The sequence below is a fragment of the Bufo gargarizans genome, chromosome 1 (genome assembly GCF_014858855.1).
Source record: "Bufo gargarizans isolate SCDJY-AF-19 chromosome 1, ASM1485885v1, whole genome shotgun sequence".
In the NCBI taxonomy this organism is placed as follows: Eukaryota; Metazoa; Chordata; class Amphibia; order Anura; family Bufonidae; genus Bufo; species Bufo gargarizans.
This window is the reverse complement of record NC_058080.1, coordinates 27,503,329-27,516,129: the sequence shown is the minus strand read 5'-3', so window position 1 is coordinate 27,516,129 and position 12,801 is coordinate 27,503,329. Positions and strand designations below refer to the sequence as shown.

Below are 12,801 nucleotides of genomic sequence, written 5' to 3'. Positions count from 1 at the left end.
TAGTAGGAGATAATGGGGAGAGAAGGAAGTGGGAGATAAGGGGGGACCAGGTAGTAAGAAATAAGGGAGAGCAGGAAGTAGGAGGTGATGGTGAGTAGGTAGTAGGAAATAAGGGGGAGCAGGTAGTAGGAGGTAAGGGGGAGCAGGAACAAGGAGGTGATGGGGAGAGAAGGAAGTGGGAGATAAAGGGACCAGGTAGTAGGAAATAAGGGGAAGCAGGTACTAGGAGGTGATGGGGAGCAGTATATAGGAAGAAGGTAGTAGGAGGTGATGGGGAGCAGGTAGTGGGAGGTGATGGGGAGCAGTAAATAGGAAGAAGGTAGTAGGAGGTGATGGGGAGCAGGTAGTTGGGGTGATGGGGAGCAGGAAGTAGTGGGTGATGGGGAGCAGGTGGTAGGGGGTGATGGGGAGAGAAGGAAGTAGGATATAAAGGGACCAGGTAGTAGGAAATAAGGGGAAGCAGGTACTAGGAGGGGATGTGGAGCAGTAAATAGAAAGAAGGTAGTAAGAGGTGATGGGGAGCAGGCAGTAGTAGGTGATGGGGAGCAGGCAGTAGTAGGTGATGGGGAGCAGGTAGTAGGGGGTGATGGGGAGCAGGTGGTAGGAGATAAGGGGGAGCAGGCAGTAGGGGGTGATGGGGAGCAGGCAGTAGGGGGTGATGGGGAGCAGGCGGTAGGGGGTGATGGGGAGCAGGTAGTAGGGGGTGATGGGGAGCAGGTAGTAGGAGATAAGGGGGAGCAGGCGGTAGGGGGTGATGGGGAGCAGGTAGTAGGAGATAAGGGGGAGCAGGTAGTAGGAGATAAGGGGGAGCAGGCGGTAGGGGGTGATGGGGAGCAGGTAGTAGGAGATAAGGGGGAGCAGGCGGTAGGGGGTGATGGGGAGCAGGTAGTAGGAGATAAGGGGGAGCAGGTGGTAGGAGATAAGGGGGAGCAGGCGGTAGGGGGTGATGGGGAGCAGGCGGTAGGGGGTGATGGGGAGCAGGCGGTAGGGGGTGATGGGGAGCAGGCGGTAGGGGGTGATGGGGAGCAGGTAGTAGGGGGTGATGGGGAGCAGGCAGTAGGGGGTGATGGGGAGCAGGCAGTAGGAGATAAGGGGGAGCAGGCGGTAGGTAGATACTGGAGTGCAGGTAGTAGTGGGGGCGCTCACCAGGCGGTAGGGGGTGATGGGGAGCAGGCAGTAGGTAGGTCCTGGAGTGTAGGTAGTGGGAGTCGGGCTGCAGGTAGTAGTGGGTAGTGGGGGCGCTCACCAGGCGGGCTCCGGGCTGGGAGGAGCAGTGAGCAGCAGCAGGAGGAGGCAGCAGCCGCTCCCCCGGGATCCTCCGCCCGCAGCCTCAGCCCGGAGCTCGGTGCAGCCTCAGTGCAGAGAGCGGCGGCTGCGGAGCGGATGGTCCCGGTGCCCGGACTGCTGATGTTCTCCCTGCAGGAGCCGCTGTCCCGGGCGGCGCTCAGCATGAAGGAGGAACCGCTGCCGGCCGGTCTGAACACGGTGCGAGCCTGGATGCAGAGCCCCGGGATCCTGGACTCCGGCACCGCCGCGCAAAGGTAAGGGGGCGCCCGAAAGTGACACCGTGTGCTCTACTCACAGCCAAAGATTTACTGTACATACACTGACTGCACCCGACACCCGGGACTTTACTCTACTCACCCCCAGAGCTGTCCCCTACATACACTGACTGCACCCGACACCCGGGACTGTACTCTACTCACAGCCAAAGATTTACTGTACATACACTGACTGCACCCGACACCCGGGACTGTACTCTACTCACAGCCAAAGATTTACTGTACATACACTGACTGCACCCGACACCCGGGACTGTACTCTACTCACAGCCAAAGATTTACTGTATATGCACTGACTGCACCCGACACCCGGGACTTTACTCTACTCACCCCCAGAGCTGTCCTCTACATACACTGACTGCACCCAGACAGACGGGACTGTACTCTACTCCCTTCCAGAGCTGTCCTCTTCATACACTGACTGCACCCAGACAGACAGGACTGTACTCTACTCCCTTCCAGAGCTGTCCTCTACATACACTGACTGCACCCAGACAGACGGGACTGTACTCTACTCACCCCAAAATATTTACTGTATATACACTGACTGCGTCTGACATTGGGGACTGTACTCTACTCACAGCCAAAGATTTACTGTATATACAATGACTACTCACCCCAAAAGCTGTCTTCTACATACACTGACTGCACTGTGCACTCCGACAAATGGGACTGTACTGTTCTCACCCCTAAAGCTGTTCTCTACATACACTGACTGCATCCAACACCTGGGACTGTGCTCTACTCACCCCTAAATCTGTCCTCTAGATACACTGACTGCCCCGGGACTGAACTCTACTCACAGCCAAAGATTTACTGTATATACAATAACTGCACCAACACCGTCAGCTGTGCTCTACTCACAGCCAAAGATTTACTGTATATACACTCACTAAACCTGGACACACAGGACTGTGCTCTACTCACCCCCAAAGATTTACTGTATAGACACTGACTGCACCTGGACACACGAGACTGTGCTCTACTCACCCCCAAAGATTTACTGTATGTATATACACTGACTGCACCTGGACCCCGGGACTGTACTCTACTCACAGCCAAATATTTACTGTATATACAATGACTGTACTCTACTCACCCCAAAAGCTGTCTTCTACATACACTGACTGCACTGTGCACTGCGACAAATGGGACTGTACTGTTCTCACCCCTAAAGCTGTTCTCTACATACACAAACTGCATCCTGACACCCGGGACTGTGCTCTATTCACACCCAAAGATTTACTGTATAGACACTGACTGCACCTGGACACCCGGGACTGTGCTCTACTCACCCCCAAAGATTTACTGTATATACACTGACTGCACCTGGACACCCGGGACTGTGCTCTACTCACCCTCAAAGATTTACTGTATAGACACTGACTGCACCTGGACACCCGGGACTGTGCTCTACTCACCCCCAAAGATTTACTGTATAGACACTGACTGCACCTGGACACCCAGGACTGTGCTCTACTCACCCCCAAAGATTTACTGTATATACACTGACTGCACCTGGACACCCGGGACTGTGCTCTACTCACCCTCAAAGATTTACTGTATATACACTGACTGCACCTGGACACCCAGGACTGTACTCTACTCACAGCCAAAGATTTACTGTATATACAATGACTGTACTCTACTCACCCCAAAAGCTGTCTTCTACATACACTGACTGCACTGTGCACTCCGACAAATGGGACTGTACTGTTCTCACCCCTAAAGCTGTTCTCTATATACACAAACTGCATCCCGACACCCAGGACTGTGCTCTATTCACCCCCAAAGATTTACTGTATATACACTGACTACACTGTGCCCGCCAACGATCTGGGACTGTACTCTGCTCACCCCTAAAGCAGTCCTCTACATACACTGACTGCACCCGACACCATGAACTGTACTCTATTCACCCCAAAGATTTACTGTATATACACTGACTGCCAGGACTGTACTCTACTCACCCTTAAATCTGTCCTTTACCTACACTGACTGCACTGTGCACCCCGACCACCTGGACTCTACTCTACTCACCCCCAAAGCTGTCCTCTACATACACTGACTGTACTGTGTACCCCAACCACCCGGGACTGTACTCTACACACCCCTAAAGCTGTCCTCTACATACACTGTTTGCACCGACACCATGAACTTTACTCTATTCACTCCCAAAGATTTACTGTATGTACACTGACTGCCAGGACTGTACTCTACTCACCCCCAAATCTGTCCTTTACCTACACTGACTGCACTGTGCACCCCGACCACCTGGGACTGTACTCTACTCACCCCTAAAGCTGTCCTCTGCATACACTAACTGCACCCCGACACCATGAACTGTGCTCTACTCACCCCTAAAGCTGTCCTCTACATACACTGACTGCACCCTGACCACCCAGGACTGTGCTCTACTCACCCCTAGAGCTATGCTCTCAATACACTGACAGCACCCCGATACCAGTGACTGTGCTCTACTCACCCCCAAAGATTTACTGTATATACACTGACTGCACCCTGACAACCAAGACTGTACTCTACTCACACCCAAATCTGTCCTCTACATACAATGACTGCATTGTGCACTATGACACCCGAGAATGTGCTCTATTCACCTCCAAAGATATACACTACTCATAACTAGCAACACTATGCATTTTGCACCCAGACATCTGCACTCTATTCACACCCAAAGCTGTTGTCTACTTCCCTCACTTCAAACTGCAATGGCTTCACTGTGCACTCTAACAGTTGAGGCCATTCTCTAGTCACTCTTGAAGCTATACAAACCTATACTATACTGTAGTCACTCCCAGAGCTGCACTGTACTCTAGTCCCTGTGGATGGTACTGCACTTCACTTCCACCTGAAGCAGCACTCCACTCCTAACAACACTGACTGTCAGTGGATGATGTACTGTGAACAACCTTACACCCTGGGTTGTACTCTGCTCTACTCACACCTAGAGCTGCACCGTGTTCCATTGTCATCCAATAATACAAACTACGTTGTGCAATCAAACACCCAGTAATATTCCATGCTCCCATCACACCTAGAGCTGTAACATGCTCCACTCACACCTAGATCTGTACCCTGCTCAACTCACTCCTAGAGCTGTACCCTGCTCTACTCACACCTAGAGCTGTACCCTGCTCTACTCACACCTAGAGCTGTACCCTGCTCCACTCACACCTAGAGCTGTACCCTGCTCCACTCACACCTAGAGCTGTACCCTGCTCCACTCACACCTAGAGCTTTACCCTGCTCCACTCACACCTAGAGCTGTACCCTGCTCCACTCACACCTAGAGCTGTACCCTGCTCCATTCACACCTAGAGCTGTACCCTGCTCCACTCACACCTAGAGCTGTACCCTGCTCCACTCACACCTAGAGCTGTACCCTGCTCCCCTCACACCTAGAGCTGTACCCTGCCCCATTCACACCTAGAGCTGCACTCTAATCCACTCACACCTATCAACACTGACTGCACCGTTTACTCCAACTCTTCATACTCCCCCTCTCACACAGCAACCACACCAGGACCATCTCAGGTCATGTCCTACTAACACTGACCCAGGACTATCACAGGACATGTCCTACTGACACTGACCCAGGACTATCACAGGACATGTCCTACTAACACTGACCCAGGACTATCACAGGACATGTCCTACTGACACTGACCCAGGACTATCACAGGACATGTCCTACTAACACTGACCCAGGACTATCACAGGACATGTCCTACTGACACTGACCAGGGACCATGTTAGGACATGTCCTACTAACACTGACCCAGGACTATCACAGGTCATGTCCTACTGACACTGACCCAGGACTATCACAGGTCATGTCCTACTGACACTGACCCAGGACTATCACAGGACATGTCCTACTGACACTGACCCAGGACTATCACAGGACATGTCCTACTGACCCAGGACTATCACAGGTCATGTCCTACTGACACTGACCCAGGACTATCACAGGACATGTCCTACTGACACTGACCCAGGACTATCACAGGACATGTCCTACTGACACTGACCCAGGACTATCACAGGACATGTCCTACTGACACTGACCCAGGACTATCACAGGTCATGTCCTACTGACACTGAACCTGGACTATCACAGGACATGTCCTACTAACACTGACCCAGGACTATCACAGGACATGTCCTACTGACACTGACCCAGGACTATCACAGGACATGTCCTACTGACACTGACCCAGGACTATCACAGGACATGTCCTACTGACACTGACCCAGGACTATCACAGGACATGTCCTACTGACACTGACCCAGGACTATCACAGGACATGTCCTACTGACACTGACCCAGGACTATCACAGGACATGTCCTACTGACACTGACCCAGGACTATCACAGGACATGTCCTACTGACACTGACCCAGGACTATCACAGGACATGTCCTACTGACACTGACCCAGGACTATCACAGGACATGTCCTACGGACACTGACCCAGGACTATCACAGGACATGTCCTACGGACACTGACCCAGGACTATCACAGGACATGTCCTACTGACCCTGACCCAGGACTATCACAGGACATGTCCTACTGACCCTGACCCAGGACTATCACAGGACATGTCCTACTGACCCTGACCCAGGACTATCACAGGACATGTCCTACTGACCCTGACCCAGGACTATTACAGGACATGTCCTACTGACACTGACCCAGGACTATCACAGGACATGTCCTAATAACACTGACCAGGGACCATGTTAGGACATGTCGTACTGACACTGACCCAGGACTATCGGAGGACATGTCCTACTGCCACTCATCCAGGACAATAATAGACCATTTCGTAATAACACTGACCCAGGACCATCACAAGATGTGTCCTACCGATACTGATCCAGGATCTTCTTAGGGCATGTCACAGTGACACTATTGACATTGACCCAGAATCCTCACAGGACATGTCCTACTAAAGGACCATCTCAGGTGATGTCCTACTGGCACTGATCCAGGACATTGATCCAGCACTATCAGAGAACATTTCCTAATAACATTGAACAGGACCATCACAAAATGTGTCCTGACATTGATCCAGGACCTTCAAAGGACATGTCATACTGACACTAATCCAGGACCTTCAAAGGACATATCATTCTGACACTTATCCAGGACCATCACAGGACATGTCCTGCTGACACTGGCCCAGCACTGTTGAACTTGGTTCTACTGTGACCTACCGTAGGATTATTTCAGAACCTGTACTGCCTATTTTGAGATTATCACAGTCCCAGTGACCCAGGATTTTCATACTCCGAATGCCCTAGTAATCAAGGCTTATCATGGGAGATACCTCGCTGGTGAAGGCTGGTCCAGGACATGGTTTGCTATATCAGGATTGTCACAAGACATTGGTCCAGAATTCTCACAAGAAGTGTTCTACTCATCTAGGACTGTTATAAGAATTTCCTGCTGAGCCTGGATTACCATCCTACGAGTTGTTCTGGTACCCCATGGACTGTGAATGTTAACAAGTACTATGCTGATCTATGGGACATGTCCCATTCTTACTGACCAAGGACTATTACAGTCATATCATTTACTGGTGTCTGACTGCAGGATGTGAACCACTGACAAGATCCAGGACTTTCACATTATGCTTCTTACTAATACTGTACCAGGAATATCTCAGCACATGTCCTACTAACACCATGATCCAGGACTATCTCAGGACATGTCCTTCTGACACTGGCCCAAGGCTATCACAGGACATGACCTTCTGACACTGATCGAGGACCATCACAGGACATGTCCTACTGACACTGATCCAGGACCATTACAGAACATATCCTACTGACACTGATCCAGGCCCACCACAAGACATGTCTTACTGACACTGTTCCAGGACCATCACAGGATATGTCCTTCTGACACTGATCCAGGCCCATCACAAGACATGTCCTACTGACACTGATCCAGGACCATCACAGGACATGTCCTTCTGACACTTATCCAGGACAATCTCAGGACATGTCCTGCTGACACTGATCCAGGACCATCACAGGACATGTCCTGCTGACACTGATCCAGGACAATCTCAGGACATTTCCTGCTGACACTGATCCAGGCCCATCACAAGACATGTCCTACTGACACTGATCCAGGACTATCACAGGAAATGTCCTACTGACACTGATTTAGGACAATCTCAGGACATGTCCTGCTGACACTGATCCAGGACTATCACAGGACATGTCCTGCTGACACTGATCCTGGACAATCTCAGGACATGTCCTGCTGACACTGATCCAGGACTATCACAGGACATGTCCTGCTGACACCAATCCAGGACAATCTCAGGACATGTCCTACTGACACTGATCCAGGACTATCACAGGACATGTCCTGCTGACACTGATCCTGGACAATCTCAGGACATGTCCTGCTGACACTGATCCAGGACAATCTCAGGACATTTCCTGCTGACACTGATCCAGGACTATCACAGGACATGTCCTACTGACACTGATCTAGGACTATCTCAGGACATGTCCTACTGACACTGATCTAGGACAATCTCAGGACATGTCCTGCTAACACTGAGCCAGGACTATCACAGGACATGTCCTACTGACACTGATCCAGGACTATTACAGGACATGTCCCGCTGACACCAATCCAGGACAATCTCAGGACATGTCCTACTGACACTGATCCCAGACTATCACAGATACCCTCCCCAGCAATGGTTGTGGGTAGACAGTCCGGTGTCTCTATGGTGTAAATAGATGGTAGTAGCTGTCATGTATCAGAGCAGTGATTTTCATAGAGGAGCCAGGTTGGAGAACCTGCTGGAGAGCATCTGCTGCGGGGCCCGAAACCTTGTATCGCTTTATTATTATCATCTGTTGTCCATCCCCGTTCATTCGCAGATTCTGGTTATTTACATTTAGTTTTACAGCTTTTTACTAGAACAGGTTTTGGCTTCTAGATTAACAGAAACTTGTGGTAGAAAGAAGTTGTGCTGATTTGGAGGCCTCCGCACTTGCCGGGTGTCGTGTTTGTGTTGTATTTCCTTCAGAATTGCGTCCTTATCTTCCTGATGGACGACAAAACCGCAAAATATTTATAGAATTTTCACTTAAATAGTGAAAGGATGTGCGAGAGCGACCAAAGAAAGACATCCTGGCGACACGAGTAATAACCCTACCGAAAAGGGGATCAAACAACGTGATTAGACTTCTATTATGACGGCATGAATATGCATTCCGTCCTAGAATCGCGTTATGGTCCGTGGTAATAAAAATCCACAACGCATTTCACCTTTTACCGACAAACGAAGTGTGAACGAATTTCACAATCTGAAATTAGCTCATCTCTAGTAATAAAGATCAATCTAATAATATTTACATCATAAAAGTAATAATAATGGTAATAATAATCAAAATAATATAATATTTACGTAATAATAATACTAATATATAATGTATTATGTTAAATATTAATACATAGTAATGAATATATTTGTATGACGTCTATTATTATTATTATTATTATTATTATCGTTATTAACTCTAAGCTGTAAACCCTTAAAAATATATTAATTACTGTTTATTAATATTTAACATAGATTATATTATTATTATTATTATTATTATTATTTTACCAGTATTTATTTTTTCTAAATTATTTTATTTACTATTAATGACTTTTCTTTATATTTTATATTTTTGTTAATTATCATCATCTTTCTTTTACTATTGTTTTTTAGACTATTTTTAACAGTTTATTCTAATTACGAAATATTTTATTTTTTATTGTTTATTTTTCTCTCGATAATTGTTACATTCCGTATTACTACTTTAAATTGTCTTCCAACGATTTATCCTGTTTTTGCTCTGTTTTTTTCTTGGTGTTGTGGCCCGGCCTGAGCGGGTGACATCTTGTCTTGTGCGGTGGATGCCTTCTCTGACTGATTGTGTTGGCATCTTGTGAATGTTTTTTTCTGCCGGTGATGATGACATCTCCACCATCTGGCTATTTTCATTTTCTCATTAATTGTGGTGTAATTGCCGGGGCCTGCCGAGTGCACGACATGTGCAGATGATATCCAGCCGCCATCTTTTTATTATTTGGAGATTGACACATTTTACAATAAACAGACTTTAATAATTAGCCCAAAGCAAATAAACAGGACTTAATCAGGGCGGTTGTGCGTCCAGTGCTCCCTTCATTAGGACCTCAGGAAGCCATGCTGCATCTCCGCCTGCCGGAGGACTCGCCGTATGGGGGGGGGGATGATCTCAGGAACATCTGCCTGGACCAAACACTTCCATCGGTCATTTCCGAGGTATCGCTGAACTTGTCCTCGCCTTTGGAATTTCCTGATTCCGATTTGTTTCTAACTCTGATGCAATTCATCAATATTTGGATTTTTAGATTTGATTAAATTCCGTTGAATGAATTTGTCATCAGCAGACGCTATCGTGAAATTCGAGCAATAAAAGAAATTCAATAATATTTCTACGGTAGTTCTTAAAAATATCTAAAAATATAAAAGGTTAGACATAACGAAAGCAATAATTCACAAAAAGAATTGTAAAAACCGTGAAACACGATCATCCTAAAATATAAACCTAAAATGTAAAAGACAGGATAATAATAAAAACATCATAGTAAAATAATAAAACAGTAAAAAATAGTAAAAGCAGTGGAAAAGAATAATAATAAAATGTAATAGTAAAATAATAAAACATGGTAAAAATATAAGTAAAGACAATAACACAATAGCAAAATGTTAAAGTAAAAAAGTAGAAAGAAGAGGTAATAAGTTAACACATCAGTAGTAAAATATTAAAATGTAGTAAAAAAAAAACAATGCAAGTAGATGATAAAAAATAATAGTAAAATATAAAAAATTATGAAAAAATAAATATTAATTATTAAATAATGCAATAGTAAAAAAATAAATAAAAATTAATAAAACTTTGTGAAATTTGCTTCTCTGGTTAGTTTCTTTGACCTTTTTAAGCAAAGCGAAAATATTTCTGCACATTTTTTGTTTTTTTTTATATCTGCAGTACATCTCATAGATTCCCAGAGAATATCTACAATATTACAGATAGTGGCAAGACTTTAAAATAGAAATAAAAAAAATTAAAAAATCAAAAATCAAACCGATCAATTTGGAATTTGGTAAATATTTTTATTATCTAAAAATAATGGATTTTTTCACACGTCCATAACTAACAATTTTGGGTAATCTGCAGAGGTTGAGGTTCGGATTAGTTGTTGTTGTTTTTTATAGAGATATATTCATTTCTTTCTGTAAACCGGCCATGAGAAGTGTGAGGAACATTCCTCTCCATTAGTACCGGTTCTATCCTCCTCTTGGTCCTTCCAATGGATTGGTGACCTGGTTCTATCCTCCTCTTGGTCCTTCCCATGGATTGGTGACCTGGTTCTATCCTCCTCCTGATCCTTTCCATGGATTGGTGACCTGGTTCTATCCTCCTCCTGGTCCATCCTTCCCATGGATTGGTGACCTGGTTCTATCCTCCTCCTGGTCCTTCCCATGGGTTGGTGACCTGGTTCTATCCTCCTCCTGATCCTTCCCATAGATTGGGGACCTGGTTCTATCCTCCTCCTGGTCCTTCCCAAGGATTGGTACCCTGGTTCTAACCTCCTGGTCCTTCCCATGGATTGGTGACCTGGTTCTATCCTCCTCCTGGTCCTTCCCATGGATTGGTGACCTGGTTCTATCCTCATCCTGGTCCTTTCCATAGATTGGGGACTTGGTTCTATCCTCCTCCTGGTCCTTCCCAAGGATTGGTACCCTGGTTCTATCCTCCTGGTCCTTTCCATGGATTGGTGACCTGGTTCTATCCTCCTCCTGGTCCTTCCCATGGATTGGTGACCTGGTTCTATCCTCCTCCTGGTCCTTCCCATGGATTGGTGACCTGGTTCTATCCTCATCCTGGTCCTTTCCATAGATTGGGGACCTGGTTCTATCCTCCTCCTGGTCCATCCTTCCCATGGATTGGTAACCTGGTTCTATCCTCCTGGTCCTTCCCAATGGATTAGTGGTTTCTACTGGTCTGGTTACTGGTTTGTGCTCACAGAGCAGCTCTGCGACATGTCCTCATGTGCAGCCCCACTGTCCTGGCTGAGTGGACGGATCTATGGGGGTGACCTAACCCGGGGCTTCTCTCTGACCTCTCAAACCTCTCTGTAGAAATGTCTTACTTGTTGGGTCCTGCTGCTCACCTCTGAAATGGATGGGCCAAGAGGAGGCAGTGGGGCCCCACAGCTAAGATAAAACCGGGCCCCGCATAATGCTGCTGGGGTTTTCCATCCAGGTCTGAAGAGGCTGGAATCCGTTTTACAGTAAATGACCCCTCATTGACCCTTGGGCCTATTCCTCTGGAGAGCGGAGTTCTGGATAGAATATTGCACCCAGACTAAGGCCCCAAGTCTCCAAGGGCCCCATAGCAGTCACATGATCTGCCTGTGTGGTAAACACGGACCGGAAACCAGGACCGGCTCAGACTCTGCTAATCTCACTTCTATAAAAAAAAATTAAAAATTGCGTTGGGAGGCGAGACGGTATAATCGTGTGTCATGGGAGCAAATCAAGGGTTAATTTGTGACGAGCAGGATTGGGATGAGGGAAGGGGTTAATAGTTATCATCTCCATGACGCAGGTCTGTGCGGTGGCGCCCCTAGTGGTTGGTCAGGTCCATACCCTACAGCGCCGGGGGCCCCACGTTCTCAGGGGCCAGAAGAAATCCAGATGTCGGAGGATTATTCGTTATTTCTGTTCTTGTTTATTATTTTGTATCTTTTTCTACTATTACAGTTTTTATGTTTTCTCACAAGTTTTCCAGTTTTGTTATTTTTTTCGTTTTCCCCCCCCACCGACCCTCCGCCGCCTGTGTTTTTATAAGGCTTAGTTCACATGATGGATTTGATCGCGTCTTCATTTAGAATGATTGGTTCCGCCTTTGATTTCGCCCCCATTCACTGGACCATGAGCCGGCTGGCCGGAAAACGGAATTGGCGCTGACACCCGTGCCAAAACCCCTCAGTCTGAACCCGAACTCCAGCAGCAGTGGAGCTGCGCTTCCACTGTAAACCTGCAGGGGGAGCCCCAGAACCTGGCAATCCTGTGCTGAGTCCCAGCAGAGCCTACACCAGGCGTCCGCCCCAAACCTCTGCATCAGGAGCTGTTCACATT

At 47.3% G+C, this 12,801-nt stretch overlaps 1 protein-coding gene across 2 annotated transcripts in view; it reads left to right on the top strand.

The window, feature by feature from the left end:
- The first annotated feature begins 1,299 nt into the window (after positions 1-1,299).
- LOC122922062 (transcription factor COE1-like) overlaps positions 1,300-12,801 on the top strand; it is an 81,316-nt gene continuing 69,814 nt past the window's right edge. For both annotated transcript variants that reach the window (XM_044273600.1, XM_044272876.1), the window contains exon 1: positions 1,300-1,541. In XM_044273600.1, coding sequence (XP_044129535.1) covers positions 1,384-1,541 — 158 coding nt within the window. In that variant the 5' untranslated portion in view covers positions 1,300-1,383. The remainder of the gene's footprint in view (positions 1,542-12,801) is intronic.